General features: G+C 45.1%; 1 protein-coding gene across 8 annotated transcripts in view; it reads right to left on the bottom strand.

The window, feature by feature from the left end:
* Nucleotides 1-19889, bottom strand: part of LOC135027842 (uncharacterized) — a 1366020-nt gene that overhangs the window by 1017023 nt on the left and 329108 nt on the right. For all 8 annotated transcript variants that reach the window (XR_010224289.1, XM_063953746.1, XM_063953745.1 and 5 more), the window contains exon 33: nucleotides 12736-12871. Coding sequence is in view for 7 of the 8 variants with exons in the window: in XM_063953746.1 (XP_063809816.1) it covers nucleotides 12736-12871 (136 nt within the window). In the remaining variant the exon portion in view is untranslated. The remainder of the gene's footprint in view (nucleotides 1-12735; nucleotides 12872-19889) is intronic.

The following is a 19889-nucleotide window of genomic DNA, read 5'->3' as shown; positions in this document are numbered from 1 at the left end:
GGAAGCGCCACGTCGTGGCACTCTCCTGATTGGCTGTATGCGCGTCTGAGCTGTCAGACAGCGCATCGCACAGCTCCCTCCATTACTTTCAATGGTGGGAACTTTGCGGTCAGCGGTGGGGTTACCCACGGTCAGCGGCTGACCGCGGGTAACCCCACCGCTGACCGCAAAGTTCCCACCATTGAAAGTAATGGAGGGAGCTGTGCGATGCGCTGTCTGACAGCTCAGACGCGCAAAGCCAATCAGGAGAGTGCCACGAAGTGGCGCTTCCTGATTGGCTGAAGGGACCTTCTGTGACAGGAGTCACGGGGGGTCTCTGCATTCGGGGAAAGGGGTCCCATGTGTAAACATGGGACCCCTTTCAGTCCGTCTGGTTCGGGTAAAAGCGTTTTTTTGTTTTGCCAAGTACGTGGATTACAATAAAAGAACCGGACACTGGATCAGGTGAGTATAATATTATTTTCAGGTACCCCGGACGTCGACATTGGAGACATGGCCAGAGTCGGCGTGTCAACATAGGTAAGTATGTGTGTCGGCATGTATGTAATAAAGTTTTACTTTCACGGTGTCTGTGTCCTGTTTTTATTTGGGTATTTTTTTTGCAGTAAAACTACAGGTACCAGCGGGCCCGTTTCCCCCCGCATGCTGGTACTTGTGGTTCTCCAAGCACTGACTTGCGGGGGAGACTTGCTGGGACTTGTAGTTCTTCTGCAAAAAACAATATTCTATCTTTTTACTCAAGGCTATCAGCCCCCCATCCGCAGCCCATGGATGGGGGGGACAGCCTCGGGCTTCACCCCTGGCCCTTGGGTGGCTGGGGGGACCCCTTGATTGAAGGGGTCCCCACTCCTCCAGGGTACCCCGGCCAGGGGTGACTAGTTGGATATTTAATGCCACGGCCGCAGGGCGTGTATAAAAGTGACCCCCGACTGTGGCATTATTTGTCCAGCTAGTGGAGCCCGGTGCTGGTACAAAAAATACGGGGGACCCCTACGCTTTTTGTCCCCCATATTTTTTGCACCAGGACCAGGTGCAGAGCCCGGTGGTGGTTGTTAAAATACGGGGGATCCCCTGTCATTTTTTTCCCCGTATTTTGGCAACCAGGACCGGCTCAAAGAGCCCGAGGCTGGTTATGCTTAGGAGGGGGGACCCCACACATTTTTTTTTCTGATTTTTACCCCATTCCATAAAAAAAAATATATATATTTTTAAAAATATATAAATAATACTTGCGCCTCCTAAATACACAAACCAAGTACCTAATCCCTTCTAATATAAATAGATATGCTATTACCAATAAAAAAAACACAAAAAAAAACATGTTTTTAAATTTTTTTATTAGATTCCGCCAGCAGAGTGTGGCGGATTGAAAATGACGAATTTACTGTCTAAAAGCACTGTTGTCGAATTTACAATCTTCAATTGAATATACTTTTGTCGAAATGCCGCATTTGTACCATTGCAGAAATGTCGAATTTCAAAAAGTCGAATTTGGAAAGTCCGTTTTTTTGGCGAAAAGTACTGTATTGCATTGTCGATTTTTTTTTTTGGGCGAAAATGTCCCATTTTTCGACATTTTCGGGAATTCGACCGCAATTGCATATGGCCCTTTGGATCTTATTCAGTAAGGATTGCAAAAATTGCAAATCACAATTTGGCAGACTATCGAACGACTATGCATGTGCAGCATTCGCATTGCGCATGCAAGAGTAATAATAGAGACAGAAAATTCTTACATATCGTGATCGCAATGCAGGCGTTGTTTGACTGAGAGGAAGCCAGCATTTCTGGGCAGAATCCTGATATTTTCTGTGTGTGTCTGAAAAAAATTGGATTTTTTTACTCATTGTAAAATCACTTCCTCGGAATCCATCTGGGGGAAGCTGCGTCATGACCTCTGGATTAGAGTGTGGGCTATGGAGGTTAGGCACAAAAAACACTAAGCTGACACCTCCCCCCTCTAGCCGCACATCCCCCCTCAAGCCATATGGAGGAAGCAGGCAAGAAACAATGTAAGAAAACCAGACAAGAAGGGAGGGATCGCAGAGTCCCCCAGATGGATTCCGAGGAAGAGATTTTACGGTGAGTAAAAAAAATCCCATTTCCTCTATCAACCATCTGGAGGATGCTGCGTCATGACCTCTGGGAATTCCCAAAGCAAGTTAACAAAGAGGGGGAGCATCCGGAAGAGCATTACTTAAGACAGTACGAGCAAATCAAGATTCCTCCAAACCAAAGGTATGGAACCGATAAAATTTAGTAAAGGTGTGCACAGATGACCAAGTTGCAGCCCTGCACAGCTGTTCCACGGAGACACCATGGCGAACAGCCCAAGACTTCTCAACAGCACGAGTTGAATGAGCTTTATGCGGAGCCGGAACAGGGAGATCTGAAGGAAGACACGTAGGCCTGACGGATAGCTGATGTTACCCAACGAGCCACAGTGTTCTTGGAGGCCAGGCAACACTGCTTAGAAGCATCGAAAAGAACCAAAAGACTCTATGTGTGTCGTATCGACGCCGTTCGGGACAAATAGATTTTTAAAGCCCGTACAACATCCAATGATGTAAGAGAAGAAACCTCCTGCGAAGACAAAGAAGGGGGTTTGAAGGCCGGAAGAACAATGTCTTGGTTGTGATGAAACGCAGACACCACTTTTGTCTGCAAAACCACATGCTCAGTATGAAAGATGAGAAGACAAGGTGGCCAGCTTGGAGACCCTCTGAGCAGAGGCAATGGACAAAAGAAAAACCACCTTCAGTGTCAGAAACCGCAAATCCACAGTATTCAGAGGCTCGAGCGGCAGTTTCTGAAGAGCCGCAAGGACCAAGTTCAAATCCCAGGGAGGGTCAGGAGGTGCATATGGCGGCTGTATCCGCAAAACACCCTGAAGAAAACAGCGAACATCCGGAAGTTTAGCCACCCTTCGCTGAAAAAGAACAGACAATGCAGAGACTTGTCCCTTAAAAGTGGAGAGGCGGAGGCCTTTAGACAAACTGTCCTGGAGGAAAGCCAAAAAGCATGGAAGGTGAAATATGGACGCTAAGAGGCCCTTTCGCTCACACACAGAGCAGAGATGTGAGCCTGTAGGGAAACAGAATCCAGTAAATCACTGGTAACATATGACAAGGCCTCCGTGACCTGGGTGGCCAGTGGGAGGACTTAAGTGGGACCCTTAGATTGGATACCATATACAATTTGTATAATCCATTCTTCGACAGCCTTAAGCACCCATGCACTGGCCAGCATGGGATGCAGGGATACTTCCGTCATGGTGAAAATGAATTTTAAAAATTGCGATTTTCTAGGCTACGGAACTGCTAATGTTAGCAAGAGATTGCCAGCCAGAAATGAAAAGAGTTGCCCACTGGAGTCATCGCAAACTCATTTGTAATTAAGAACACATTCACAGCATATATGCAAAAACAAGGAACATCAAGGGTAAGGGATGGTCTATGGCTACACAGACTGGACACAGCAGTAGGGACGCAGCAGGTGCCAATGGCAGATAAACGCTCCAAAAATGGCCAAGACGTGCCTGTGTTTTCATAGCTCTTCCCGTTAACTCCTCCAAACTGTCACTTCCTGTCAATCACTGCTTCATGAAATCCTCATAGTGAGCGAGATTGCAGCGGCACCTTGATGCATGCATATTGCAATAACAGGACATGTGCAATATGCTGATAATCGCCCCATTGCATGAACATCAACCATTGCGTACAAACATGAATTAGGCAGAATGTTATAGTTTTTAAATGCAGGAACTAACGGAGTCTTAGAAGATTTTTCATTCTTCTAAACTACAGAACTGCTGTGATTCAAATATGTTTCTGTGCAACAGACACCTCTGACCGATTTATTATTGAGTTTTTAATTTATAAAATTAAAATTTAATACCTTCTTATTCAATTCTTCTTTATTATACTTGGATATTTGACATTAATCTGAATAGTTTGGTGTGCTACCACCAACAACTATTTTAAATCCAAAACATTATCCTCCATTGGTACGCTGTGAGAATTATTATTATTTTTTAATCATATAATTATATTTGTTACCATACAATACATTGTAAGAAATTTCAATACACTTAGGGCTTAATTCAGACCTGATCATAGCAGCAAATGTATTAGCAGATGGGCAAAACCATGAGGGCAATTCCAAGTTGATCGCAGCAGGATTTTTGATAGCAATTGGGCAAAACCATGTGCACTGCAGGGGAGGCAGATATAACATGTGCAGAAAGAGCTGGATTTGGGTGGGTTATTTTATTTTTGTGCAGGATAAATACTGGCTGCTTTATTTTTACACTGCAAATTAGATTGCAGATTGAACACACCACACCCAAATCTAACTCTCTCTGCACATGTTATATCTGCCTCCCCTGCAGTGCACATGGCTTTGCCCAATTGCTAACAAAAATCCTGCTGCGATCAACTTGGAATTACCCCGCATGTGCACTGCAGGGGGGGGGGGGGGGGGGGGGGGTTAGATACAGAATAACATGTGCAGAGAGAGTTAGATTTGGGTGGGTTATTTTGATTCTGTGCAGGGTAAATACTGGCTGCTTTATTTTTACAATGCAATTTAGATTTCAATTTGAACACACCCCACCCAAATCTAACTCTCTCTGCACATGTTATATCTGCCCCCCTGCAGTGTACATGGGCCCTCATTCCGAGTTGTTCGCTCGCTAGCTGCTTTTAGCAGCATTGCACACGCTAAGCCGCCGCCCTCTGGGAGTGTATCTTAGCTTAGAAGAATTGTGAACGAAAGATTAGCAGAATTGCGATTAGAAATTTCTTAGCAGTTTCTGAGTAGCTCGAGACTTACTCCTACACTGCGATCAGTTCAGTCAGTTTCGTTCCTGGTTTGACGTCACAAACACACCCAGCGTTCGCCCAGACACTCCCCCGTTTCTACAGACACTCCCGCATTTTTCCCAGAAACGCAAGCGTTTTTTCGCACACGCCCAGAAAACGGCCAGTTTCTGCCCAGAAACACCCACTTCCTGTCAATCACAGTACGATCACCAGAACGATGAAAAATCCTTGTTATGCCGTGAGTAAAATACCTAACTTTTGAGTAAAATAACTAAGCGCATGCGCGCTGCGTACCTTGCGCATGCGCAGTAAGCGACTAATCGCAATAGAGCGAAAATCGGCAACGAGCGAACAACTCGGAATGACCACCCTGGTTTTGCCCATCTGCTAACAAATTTGCTGCTGCGATCAGATCTGAATTAGGCCCTTAGTTTGTTTATTTATTTGCTTTATTATATAATAATGTGACGCTTTCACAAGTCAAGAGACAATTACTAAAGAAGGCGAGAGATTACATAAATAAAAGTGAAAATAAGAATTTACTTACCGATAATTCTATTTCTCGGAGTCCGTAGTGGATGCTGGGGTTCCTGAAAGGACCATGGGGAATAGCGGCTCCGCAGGAGACAGGGCACAAAAAAGTAAAGCTTTACTAGGTCAGGTGGTGTGCACTGGCTCCTCCCCCTATGACCCTCCTCCAGACTCCAGTTAGGTACTGTGCCCGGACGAGCATACACAATAAGGGAGGCATTTTGAATCCCGGGTAAGACTCATACCAGCCACACCAATCACACCGTACAACTTGTGATCTAAACCCAGTTAACAGTATGACAACAGAAAGGGCCTCTTAAAGATGGCTCCTTAACAATAACCCGAATTAGTTAACAATAACTATGTACAAGTATTGCAGATAATCCGCACTTGGGATGGGCGCCCAGCATCCACTACGGACTCCGAGAAATAGAATTATCGGTAAGTAAATTCTTATTTTCTCTATCGTCCTAAGTGGATGCTGGGGTTCCTGAAAGGACCATGGGGATTATACCAAAGCTCCCAAACGGGCGGGAGAGTGCGGATGACTCTGCAGCACCGAATGAGAGAACTCCAGGTCCTCCTTTGCCAGGGTATCAAATTTGTAAAATTTTACAAACGTGTTCTCCCCCGACCACGTAGCTGCTCGGCAGAGTTGTAATGCCGAGACCCCTCGGGCAGCCGCCCAAGATGAGCCCACCTTCCTTGTGGAGTGGGCTTTTACAGTTTTAGGCTGTGGCAGGCCTGCCACAGAATGTGCAAGTTGAATTGTGTTACAAATCCAACGAGCAATCGACTGCTTAGAAGCAGGTGCGCCCAACTTGTTGGGTGCATACAATATAAACAGCGAGTCAGATTTTCTGACTCCAGCCGTCCTTGCAATGTATATTTTTAAGGCTCTGACAACGTCCAACAACTTGGAGTCCTCCAAGTCGCTAGTGGCCGCAGGCACCACAATAGGTTGGTTCAGATGAAATGCTGATACCACTTTAGGGAGAAAATGCGGACGAGTCCGCAGTTCTGCCCTATCCGAATGGAAGATTAGATAAGGACTTTTATAAGATAAAGCCGCCAATTCAGATACTCTCCTGGCAGAGGCCAGGGCTAGTAACATAGTCACTTTCAATGTGAGATATTTCAAATCCACCTTTTTCAATGGTTCAAACCAATGGGATTTGAGGAAATCTAAAACTACATTTAGATCCCACGGTGCCACCGGAGGCACCACAGGAGGCTGTATATGCAGTACTCCCTTGACAAAAGTCTGGACCTCAGGGACAGAGGCCAATTCTTTTTGGAAGAATATTGACAGGGCCGAAATTTGAACCTTAATGGATCCCAATTTGAGACCCATAGATAATCCTGATTGCAGGAAATGTAGGAAACGACCCAGTTGGAATTCCTCCGTCGGAACCCTCCGATCCTCGCACCACGCTACATATTTTCGCCAAATGCGGTGATAATGTTTCACGGTGACTTCCTTCCGTGCCTTAATCAAGGTAGGAATGACTTCTTCTGGAATGCCTTTCCCTTTTAGGATCTGGCGTTCAACCGCCATGCCGTCAAACGCAGCCGCGGTAAGTCTTGAAAAAGACAGGGACCCTGCTGTAGCAGGTCCCTTCTCAGAGGTAGAGGCCACGGTTCGTCCGTGAGCATCTCTTGAAGTTCCGGATACCAAGTCCTTCTCGGCCAATCCGGAACCACTAGTATTGTTCTTACTCTTCTTTGCCGTATGATCTTCAATACCTTTGGTATGAGCGGCAGAGGAGGAAACACATACACTGACTGGTACACCCAAGGAGTTACCAGTGCGTCCACAGCTATTGCCTGTGGATCTCTTGACCTGGCGCAATATTTGTCCAGTTTCTTGTTGAGGCGAGACGCCATCATGTCTACAATTGGTCTTTCCCAACGGTCTATTAACATGTTGAAGACTTCTGGATGTAGACCCCACTCTCCCGGATGAAGATCGTGTCTGCTGAGGAAGTCTGCTTCCCAGTTGTCCACGCCCGGGATGAACACTGCTGACAGTGCTATCACGTGATTCTCCGCCCAGCGAAGAATCTTGGCAGCTTCTGCCATTGCACTCCTGCTTCTTGTGCCGCCCTGCCTGTTTACATGGGCGACCGCCGTGATGTTGTCCGACTGAATCAACACCGGCTTTCCTTGCAGGAGAAGTTCCGCCTGGCTTAGAGCATTGTAGATTGCTCTTAGTTCCAGAATGTTTATGTGAAGAGACTTTTCCAGACTCGTCCATACTCCCTGGAAGTTTCTTCCTTGTGTGACTGCTCCCCAGCCTCTCAGGCTGGCGTCCGTGGTCACCAGGATCCAATCCTGAATGCCGAATCTGCGGCCTTCTAATAGGTGAGCCTTCTGCAACCACCACAGAAGTGACACCCTTGTCTTTGGTGACAGGGTTATTCGCAGGTGCATCTGCAGATGCGACCCTGACCATTTGTCCAACAGATCCCTTTGGAATATTCTTGCATGGAATCTGCCGAATGGAATTGCTTCGTAAGAAGCCACCATTTTTCCCAGGACTCTTGTGCATTGATGTACTGACACTTTTCCTGGTTTTAGGAGGTTCCTGACCAGATCGGATAACTCCTTGGCTTTTTCCTCTGGAAGGAAAACCTTTTTCTGAACCGTGTCCAGAATCATTCCTAGGAACAGCAGACGAGTTGTCGGGATTAAATGGGATTTTGGAATATTCAGAATCCACCCGTGTTGTCTTATCACCTCTTGAGATAGTGCTAAAGCTGTCTCCAGCTGTTCTCTGGACCTTGCCCTTATTAGGAGATCGTCCAAGTATGGGATAACTAATACGCCTTTTCTTCGAAGAAGAATCATCATCTCGGCCATTACCTTGGTAAAGACCCGAGGCGCCGTGGACAATCCGAACGGCAGCGTCTGAAACTGATAGTGACAGTTTTGAACAATGAACCTGAGGTACCCCTTGTAGAGGTTCAAGGACTTCAGATTTAGAATAGGCCTTACCGAGCCATCCGGCTTCGGTACCACAAATAGAGTGGAATAATACCCCTTTCCTTGTTGTAATAGGGGTACTTTGACTATCACCTGCTGAGCGTACAGCTTGTGAATGGCTTCCAACACCCTCTCCCTTTCGGAAGAGACGGTTGGTAAGGCAGACTTCAGGAAACGATGAGGAGGATCCGTCTCTAATTCCAACCTGTACCCCTGAGATATTATCTGCAGGATCCAGGGGTCTACCTGCGAGTGAGCCCACTGCGCGCTGTAATTTTTGAGACGGCCCCCCACTGTCCCCGAGTCCGCTTGAGAGGCCCCAGCGTCATGCTGAGGTTTTTGCAGGAGCCGGGGAGGGCTTCTGTTCCTGGGAAGGAGCTGCCTGTTGGTGTCTCTTCCCTCTTCCTCTGCCTCGTGGCAGGTACGACAAGCCCTTTGCTCTCTTATTTTTGTAGGAGCGAAAAGGCTGCGGTTGAAAGGTCGGTGCCTTTCTCTGTTGGGGAGTGACTTGAGGTAAAAAAGTGGATTTCCCGGCAGTAGCCGTGGCCACCAAGTCTGATAGACCAACTCCAAATAACTCCTCCCCTTTATACGGCAAAACCTCCATGTGACGTTTTGAATCCGCATCGCCTGTCCACTGTCGTGTCCATAAGGCTCTTCTGGCTGAAATGGACATAGCACTCACCCGAGATGCCAGTGTGCAAATATCCCTCTGTGCATCACGCATATAGATAAATGCATCCTTTATTTGTTCTAACGACAGTAAAACATTGTCCCTATCTAGGGTATCAATATTTTCAATCAGGGATTCTGACCAAACTACTCCAGCACTGCACATCCAGGCAGTTGCTATAGCTGGTCGTAGTATAACACCTGCATGTGTGTATATATTCTTTTGAATAACTTCCATCTTTCTATCTGATGGATCCTTAAGTGCGGCCGTCTCAGGAGAGGGTAACGCCACTTGTTTGGATAAGCGTGTGAGCGCCTTGTCCACCTTAGGGGGTGTTTCCCAGCGCGCCCTAACCTCTGGCGGGAAAGGGTATAATGCCAATAACTTTTTTGAAATTATCAACTTTTTATCAGGAGCAACCCACGCTTCATCACACACGTCATTTAATTCTTCTGATTCAGGAAAAACTGTTTGTAGTTTTTTCACACCATACATAATACCCTGTTTTACGGTATCTGTAGTATCAGCTAAATGTAACGTCTCCTTCATTGCCAAAATCATATAACGTGTGGCCCTACTGGAAAATACGTTTGAATTTCTACCGTCGTCACTGGAATCAGTGCCCGTGTCTGGGTCTGTGTCGACCGACTGAGGCAAAGGGCGTTTTACAGCCCCTGACGGTGTTTGAGGCGCCTGGACAGGCATTAATTGATTGTCCGGCCGCCTCATGTCCTCAACTGACTGTTTAAGGGAAGATAAACCATCACGTAATTCCACAAATAAAGGCATCCATTCTGGTGTCGACCCCCTGGGGGGTGACATCTGCATATTTGGCAATTGCTCCGCCTCCACACCAATATCGTCCTCATACATGTCGACACCACGTACCGACACACACCGCAAACTCACAGGGAATGCTCTAATGAAGACAGGACCCACTAGCCCTTTTGGGGAGACAGAGGGAGAGTCTGCCAGCACACACCACAAAGCGCTATATATACAAGGGATATCCTTATATTAAGTGCTCCCTTATAGCTGCTTTAATATATATATATATAGCCATTAATGTGCCCCCCCTCTCTGTTTTACCCTGTTTCTGTAGTGCAGTGCAGGGGAGAGACCTGGGAGCCGTTCTGACCAGCGGAGCTGTGACAGAAAATGGCGCCGTGTGCTGAGGAGATAGGCCCCGCCCCTTTTTCGGCGGGTTCTTCTCCCGCTATTTTTCCAGTCAGGCAGGGGTTAAATATCTCCATATAGCCCCTATGGGCTATATGTGAGGTATTTTTAGCCTTGTATAAGGTTTATATTTGCCTCTCAGAGCGCCCCCCCCCAGCGCTCTGCACCCTCAGTGACTGCCCAGTGAAGTGTGCTGAGAGGAAAATGGCGCACAGCTGCAGTGCTGTGCGCTACCTTATGAAGACTGAGGAGTCTTCAGCCGCCGGTTTCCGGACCTCTTCACGCTTCAGCATCTGCAAGGGGGTCGGCGGCGCGGCTCCGGGACCGGACTCCACGGCTGGGCCTGTGTTCGATCCCTCTGGAGCTAATGGTGTCCAGTAGCCAAGCAGCAAATCCACTCTGCATGCAGGTGAGTTTACTACTTTCCCCCTAAGTCCCACGTTGCAGTGATCCTGTTGCCAGCAGGACTCACTGTAAAGAAAAAAACCTAAACTAAACTTTCTCTAAGCAGCTCTTTAGGAGAGCCACCTAGATTGCACCCTTCTCGTTCGGGCACAAAATCTAACAGGAGTCTGGAGGAGGGTCATAGGGGGAGGAGCCAGTGCACACCACCTGACCTAGTAAAGCTTTACTTTTTTGTGCCCTGTCTCCTGCGGAGCCGCTATTCCCCATGGTCCTTTCAGGAACCCCAGCATCCACTTAGGACGATAGAGAAAGACAGGTGACACGCTGTTAGTGTCACCTGTCTTTTACCTTTATTTGCAGTTAAATATCATGATCTCTATTGCATTCTTTCTGTATAAACATGTTTGTAGTTATCACAGTTACAAGAGTAACACTTTGTTTTTGTATCATTAGCTGTCTACATAGACTTGTCAGTGTATGTTTTTCAAGCTACTAATTATGTTCAGAACAGAACTGCATGGGCGGAGACAGGTGTGGCTGAAGTCAGTGGGTGTCGGGAATGTTCCGATGTCAGTGACTACGTTTTAAGACTATCACACCAGCAGCCAAATACCGTTGGATATTCCGGGGAACATAGGGTTGCTCAGAGGTTCAATGGTGTGGTTGAAGTCCGCTTGATGGTGCGCACCATGTCATATTAGCGCTGCAGCCAGTGGGCATCTCAATAGACAGCCCATCAGCTGCAGCATTAGCATAATATCACAGTAGCGGCTGCCACAAAATGTAGCTGTTACTGCTTAACATCTACTTCTGCATCAGCCTTATGTGATTCCAACAGGTTGGTTCAATAGCTTTTAATTGATTTTATCCATAATAGCAAATCTATTGGGCTATGTATACATTTCTTCTCTCTTTACTCAGTGAATCTGTGTTGGTCTGATAGCACCACTGGCTGTACGGGATCTCTCTTGCTTGCTAACCTCTATTTGTCTCTTTTTAGTAACTACACCACTAGTTGTCTTGCAGTTCTGTTTTTTCACATCACGCTTCTCACTTTGGATTATTGCTATGTCCGTTAATAGCTGCCATGATGTCTTGCCATAAACAGAATATAGTAAGGCTGTGCTCACATAACTGTAACAAAATCAGATGTGGACGCAACTTTCCAGTTATCTCTCTTAGTTATATTTATTGCAAAGGCCAGGTCCTGGTAGACATTGCTAGTGTTGGACATCTAATGCGTTTTAGTTGCAATTGGATGCGACTAGGACACATCAGGAGACTTTGCTGATCAATTTGATAAGCAACACATATATTTATGTGCGACTGAGTCTCTGAATCTTTATATGAACTGCTACGATGCAGCGGTCACAGCTTTTTTCCATCCCATATTCCGTCGCGCTACGTATACAGACTTAGATATACAAGTGTTGCATATCAAATTAATCAGCACAGTCTCTTAATGAATTCTAGCTGTGTCCCATTGCGACTAAGTTGCACTTTTGGTAAAAAAAAAGTTTCCCAACGAACCCACTGCTCTCTGGCACTGCAGCATAGGCAACTGCAACTCCACATCTTCTGCTGATGCCCTTCTTCTCACCCTACCCCTTCGGTCACCTGGGGCACATGCACCGTAGTCTCCCCTGTCTGCATGAGCATGGGCCCGCCTCCTCCTCTTCATAGACAGCAGGAGCCTTGGCAAGACCTGCCTGACAGGCAGTTGCTTCCTGGAAAGTGCTGTGTAGCTGCTACAGGAGAGGAACAGACACAGCAAAATGCCATCTGGGGCACATGCACCCCTAACAGAGCAATGCACCTATATGGCACTTTAATTATAATTTTAAATTGCATACAAATACTGTAGGCTAATATCACTTATACTATTAACACTGTCACGTTGCATCTCTATGCTATTGTTAGGCATTAGTATGCAGACTTGTATGTTTGACATACACCTTGGGCAATGGACGCATCTGGACAAAAATCCCAGTGGGCATGCTTATTCTGCTTAAGTTCAGAGCGCAAATGTGTCCAACTCTAAATAAGCTCCTTGATCTGCACGAAGAAGGATCTTAAGATAACAGGTAACTATTTAAATACATGAAGCTAAACCGTTATGATAGACATATCATCTCCACTAACCTCTTCGCATGCAGTTCTGCAAGATGTTTGGATTCTCTTCCACCGATTTCATGAGCCGGCAAAAATTATGATGCACATCAGCAAACAAAATGGCTTCTCTAGGCATTGCTACACGAAATGCCAATGTTGAAAAAACCTGTGGGAAATAAACATATAACTATTTTCAATTTGTATTTAATCTTGTATGTCTGTTACAAAAAAATATACAGTCCTGTTTTGAGCTATTATGATTCACATAGATATTTTGAATAAACAAATATCAAAACGACAAGTTATATTTTATATCATGTATTTTATGCGCAGGCATGTAAGTAGGGAAAGAACTTAGAAATGTATGAAACATTAGAATTAAAATGCATCAAACTGTGTCAAAATCTAACCTTACTGCCCATTAATGAAAGCTCTTGTCATACTCCGGGTTATTTTAGAAGCTCAGTAAATATTCCATTTAAATTCATAAATACAATGCCATGTTATATTTAATTCCCTAAAATAATTACAAAGGGTCTGTCCCATCTCCTTAATGCATGCGCAGTGGAAGCCTGGGCATGTACGCCAATGGCTCCTACTGCAACGGGGATAGGACAGGCTATAGGGAGGAGGGCCTGCCACTGGGGTAAGTATGGGAGATGGGGGGGCTGGACGAAGTGATGGAGGCTGGATTGGTTTTAGACATTTATACAGTTTATGATATTGCCACCACCCTACTAGAATGCGCTGACACCCTGTCCAGAGCAGGTCGCCTCTCAATAGAATAGCCCTAAGAGATGACTGAGCAGACAGAATGCAAAACGGTCTGCTTTGTAGCAGGCCAACTACGTTTTTGAGGTTCGCAAAGCACTGGAGCAAATCAATGTGGCGGACAGAGGAAGTTCTTTCTAAATAGATCCGCAAGGCCTGGACAACATCCAACAAAGCCAGATCACCCCAGTCCGGAGAAGTCACCGATGAAGGAAACACCAGAAAGACAACGTCCTGGTTCAAGTGGAAAGCCAAAAAAACCTTCGGCTGGAATGTAAGGACTGGCCAGAGAAACCGCCCTATCATCACGGAATATAAAAAAAGGATGCCTGCAAAACAAAGCTCCCAACACAGAGATCTGCAGAGCTGAGGCAATGGTCATAAGGAAAACTAGATTCCAAGTAAATAACTTAAGGTCTGGCAAATCCAAAGATTCAAGGCAGCCTGCTTCAGAGATGAGAGGACAAGGTTCAGATCCCATGGAGCCATTGGCAGAGAATACGAAGCTTGAACCCACAACACACCCTATTAAAAAAAATTACAAATAAAAGAAAACTAGGAAGCAGGTCTGTAACAACAGCCCCTCCAGAGTATGCCCAACTTCAGCGAGCACTTAAACCGCTCTGGCCTCTTTGGAGTTGCGGAGGGGAGAGTTTAGGCTTAAAAGGGATAGGTTTTAATTTAAGTGCAAGTTCCTACAAGCACACCAGCAATCCCATTGTCCAATGTCCACCAGCAGCGACGTAAGAGAATTAATACTTTACTACACCTCAGTAAATGAATTTGTCATATTGCTCTGTACGCTTACAAAGCATCTATATAATAATCTATATAATAATTGAAGATAGCTGCCGTCTGCCGAGAGGAGATCCTGCCACAAGGTAAATATAGAAGGACAGGGCGGGAATGGATGACAGGGATGGAGGGGGAAGGAGGATGCAGGCGTGGATAGAGGCGTGGATGGGGAAGAGTGTGGGCTTACAAAAAGACCTAATGGCAATAAATGTCCAAAGTGGGTATAAAACATGTTATGTAATATAATGGCTTCACAAAACATACTTAATGGCAAATAATTTTTCAGCAAGGGTCTATGCTTTCAAATCCTTTACATTTGTAAATGTTGCTAATAACACAATAGATCAGGATCAGTAAGACTATTTTTTTGTTCTAAATACATCATAGCCTACATTTAGCTATGATCACAAATAATCCAGTAAGGAGTGAAATCACATAAACTTTGTTGGTAATCATATATTGAAAGTGGTTGCTCTTCAAATGAAAATCTTATATCGACACTGGATGAGACAAAAATACATTATTTTATAGACAAAGACTTGCATTAACAAGAGATAACAAATTTGGCCCTAGGCATAGGCAAACTAGGCAATTGCCTAGGGCATCTGCCTATGTCTAGCGGCCGGCTCAGCTAACACTGGTGGTCCGTAGGGCACCCTATAGTCAACACATCTGAGCTGAGCTGCCAGTGGTAATGCTGGAGTGGGTGTACTGTAGTCTGTCTGCTGAGCCGGCATGCGGCGCTACTGGTGACTCGGGGGAAGAGGGGCTGCTGGTAGCACCTAACAAACATGGCCGACGGACCTGTAAGAGTGCTGCTGAGCATGCCCAGCAGGAGCTCCTCCTCCCATGGGCCTTGGCGGAGTCAGTCTGACTGCAGCAAGTGGGCCACCATCCTCCTGCCCCACACACTGTAAAGATTCAGGGGCGACCCGAGCGAAGAGCACAGCATCAGTGCACAAATTTTTTGTAAGTAATTGAGGGCAAACACAGATGCTGAACTTGTACATTTATTTAAAAGTGTACATGTGTGTATATTTATCATTGTAACTCCAATTAGTAACAAGAGGGTCCCCTAACTTACAAATTCAACGTTTACATTTTTTATTCAAAATGTTTCATAAGGAACATACATTATATACAAAAGTCTTACCTTTTATAGCATAACTTTAGTCACCCAATGCTCGCATGTATCTACGATGTCGTGTCCAGGGTCCTCCGACATCATGCTCTCCTCAAACGTCAGAGGAACCCGGACATGCTGGCACATTACTATATGTAAGGGACATTACTATGTGTAAAGGGGCATTATCTATGTATAAATGGGATGGCATTCTGTGTATATGGGGCGCTACTGTGTGGCACTATGTTTATAAGATGTACGACTGTGTGGCATAACATGTATAAAGGGCACTACTGTGCAGTGTAACATCAAGGGGGTAATTCAGAGTTGTTCGCAGCAGCAAAAATTGTTAGCAGTTGGGCAAAACCTTGTGCACTGCGGGGGGGGGGGAGGGGGGGGCAGATATAACATTTGCAGAGAGAGATAGATTTGGGTGGGTTATTTTGTTTCTGTGCAGGGTAAATACTGGCTGGTTTATTTTTACACTGCAATTTAGATTTCAGTTTGAACACACCCCACCCAAATCTAACTCTCTCTGCACATGTTATATCTACCCCCCCTGCAGTGCACATGGTTTTGCCCAACTGCTAACATATTTGCTGCTGCGATCAACTCTGAATTAGGCCCAAGGTGCGATGTGGGGTAGTGTAATGTGAATAAGGAGCAATGCGGTGTGACATAATGAGAATAAGGAGTGATATGGTGTGTGTAATGTGAATAAGGAGGAATACTGTGTGGTGTCCTGTGAATAAGGAGAACAATGGGGTGGTGTAATGTGAATAAGGAGCAATACGGTGTAATGTATTGTTAATAAGGAGCACTATGGGGTGGTGTAATGGGAATAAGGAGCGATATGGTGTTGTGTAATGTGAATAAGTAGCAATATGGTGTGATGTAATTTAAATAATGAGCAATATGGTGTAATGTAATGCTAATCAGCAACATTATGTGGTGTGTTAATTTATTATTTATTTAGTAACAGTTTCATATATAGTGCTGCAAATTCCGTTGTGCGTTACAACTGGACACAATGATAAGGCAAAACTGGGTAATAAACAGTCATAGAGGTAGGAAGGCCCTGCTCGCAAGCTTACAATCTATGGGGAAATAGGCATTGATACGCAAGGATTGGTGCTATCTATTGCATAGCACCAGATTGCAAAGGTTCTTGGTGCGCTGCATGATATCACATCACAGCAATGATGAATGAAGGGCAGGAGGAAGAGAAAGTGAAGATAGAGAAAATATGTGGTGGATATGTGTGGACTGTACAGTGGGATATGATTGGATAGAAAAGCTTATGAAAGTAATGTGAGCGGTGCTGGAATTTGATAAGCTTGTCTGAATAGGTGACTTCTGAGTGGCGTAACTTGAATAAGGGGCACTATCGTGTGTCATAATGTGAATAGGATTGCACTACTAATGTAAACAGATATGGGGATATCAGCAACCAATGGTGTCGTTACAGTACTAATAATCAATAAAAGAATATATTCCATTAAAAATTAACATGAGCATGTTATTTAGGACACAGTATATAAAAAGCATAAAAATCAACAGACTGTAGGTGAAGCTATACTAAGACAAAAAAAAAAATAGACTACTAAAACTAAGTTAAAAGAGCGGTATATGAAAAAAAAAATAAAAAAAAAAAAAAATATGTATATATATATATATAGATCCAGCAGCAGCCGGCACTCCAATTAGATTAATACAGCTGCTCCGGTGCCAGAACCAAAAATACACAACTGTCCAACAATGAACGGCACTCAGAGTCAAAATGATGCAAAAAATTGTATTCCACGGTCAACGTTTCGGGGGACGGACCCCCGTCGTCAGGACACAACAGACACACAAAAACATAAAACACTTACCCTCCTAAATACCACAGTAGTCCCGCCGCCATCGTCCGTCATGTGCGCGCCCGCTACTCACTCTGCTTCCGCTCACGTCAGACACCCACTTCCGGAAACAGCCGTCTCCATGGAAACCAGCAGCTTGCGGTTCACACAGAACCCGGCTGCAGACCATCGGCGGGAGGAGGCGCAGGCATAATCCACAGGGGAGGCTGGGCTGTCATCACTACGGGCAGGCAGGGACGTACACTGAAATAAAAACAAAGGAAAACAGCAATACATGATGAAAAAAGCAGCATTATCCGTAGGCATAAATCAATACAACAATAAGAAGATTACATAAATCAATGAAAAGAGATAAAGTAAACCCCAAGAGCCCAAAACACCCCACATTACACAAGCGTATTCCAATTAATTTTTTCATTGAGCCCCCCAGGGGCGCAGGTACCCAATCTCAATATCCACTTAGTTTCTTTGACTAAAAGAGATTTAGCCCGATCACCCCCCCTCAAGCTCAGGGGAACGTGATCTATGATAAAGTACCGGAGTGACTCTAATGTGTGACCAGCATTTTTGAAGTGTTTAGCTACTGGTTGGTCAACCACTTTTCCTTCAAGCGTGAGTTTTATGGCCGATCTATGTGCCGCCATCCTCTCAGAAAACTTCCGAGTAGTCTGGCCCACATACATGAGCCCACACGGACAAACAATAATATATACGACAAATATTGTTGAACAGGTTAAAACAAACCTGATGTCGTATATTTTGGAGCAATGGGGGTGTTTGAACGATCTACAGTTCAACATCAATTTACACGTGGCACACCCACTGCAACGATAGCAACCAGCAGGTTTGTAAGCTACATTAGGGGGCCTAGCGAAGAACTGATAGCCACTCGTTCAAAGATCAGGGCATTTGAATCTGCTTCTTTTAAAGTGTTGGAGGAAGACACTACACAAGATTGGCTAAGGAAATTGGAGGCACAGTGTCAGCAATATCAAAAAGACCTGTTGAAATTTAAACGCAACAAAAAACTGGCTGTGGATGCAGATTACGAAGATTACCAGGTATACAGGTGGTTAGTTGGCAATGAACCAACTAAGGTTCCGCAAAAGTTTCAAAGATCAAGGAGACCTTGGCACAAAAAATCCTCGCAGAAGGATAAACAAGGACCACGCTCCAGCTCGGATAGCGAATTTGCTGCATCTGAATGTGATGAGGTACCCGCAGACCAGGGAGCCCCTTTAGTGAAGGACACCCGCACTATCAAAAAGCCTATAACATCACTGCCACCCGACGGGGTGGCCAAAACAAAAGGGGTGCGGGCAGTAGTGCAGCGCCAGAATCGCTGATTTTCAATCTTTCGCACCGTACCCTGGAGCCGGCGGAAATTTCGGTGCTCTGTAAAGGACTCAGCTTTGTGCCTACTAACCTCCATGATGTATACAACTGGTCCAAAGATATACATGCTTTTTCTAGAAAGTTGAGACTTAAAGAATTTTTTCAGCATTCCACAGATTCCAGTGATTCCTCCATTTTTTCCAGCTTTATTAAACGATCTGTCAGATCATCTTTTGACCCTGTCTCGTCCAATGCTTCTTTGAAATCTTTCCATAGGCTGCTAGATGATTCCATCACTAAATTTGTGGCAGCACCAGCCAAAATCAAATTCAATCTCTCCAAGGTTGAAACTGAAGCACTTACAACTTTGGCGTCTTATGACGATATCATTATTAGACCCGCCGATAAAGGCGGTGGGATTGTGGTCCTAGATTTAAAGTATTACAGAGAGGAGATTTATGCTCAGCTGGACGACAGTGATGTTTATCGCAAATTACCATCAGATCCAACTGTCCGGTTTAAGAAAGAACTCTCTGGGATTCTAAATACAGCCCTATTATCTGGACAACTACCAAAGAAAATAGTCAAAGCCTTGGATGTCGATCACCCTAGGGTTCCTTTGCTTTACACACTCCCCAAATTGCATAAGGACGCCCTGAAACCCCCGGGACGCCCCATTATCTCGGCTCCGGATTCACTCTACAGACCGGTTGCTCAGTTACTTGATTCCATCCTACAGCCTCTGTTACTACATAGAGATTCTTTTCTAAAGGACACTACCTCCTTCCTTAAAAAATTACAGTCTATCCAGGACATTCCTCCAGGAACTCTACTTTGCTGTCTTGATGTCTGCAGCCTGTATACGGCCATTCCACACGATGCAGGACTCTGTGCTATGAGGAACTTTTTGCAGGTTGAACTTCCTGAGCAGCTATTTGATCATGAGCTATTCCTGTCCCTTTTGGAGTTAACCCTTAAGCGCAATTATTTTTTATTTGATGGTTCTTTTTTTCTTCAATTAAGGGGATGTGCGATGGGGTCCCCGGTGGCCCCGTCGTACGCAAACATTTTTATGTTTGAACACGAGAAACGTATTTTTTTCTCCAATTCGTCTATTGGTGACAATATCCTTCTTTATTGTCGCTATATAGACGATATCTTCCTGTTATGGAGAGGGGGACGGGATGCTCTTGTCAAATTTGTTGCTGAGGTCAATGACTCCGATTCTCCAATTAAATTTACATTGATGTGCAGCATGACAGACATCCATTTTCTGGATGTCAATATCCATCTTGAAA

Source organism: Pseudophryne corroboree, chromosome 2, assembly GCF_028390025.1.
Source record: "Pseudophryne corroboree isolate aPseCor3 chromosome 2, aPseCor3.hap2, whole genome shotgun sequence".
Classification (NCBI taxonomy): Eukaryota; Metazoa; Chordata; class Amphibia; order Anura; family Myobatrachidae; genus Pseudophryne; species Pseudophryne corroboree.
The sequence above is the reverse complement of the archived record's forward strand: the minus strand, read 5'-3'. Positions and strand labels throughout refer to the sequence as shown.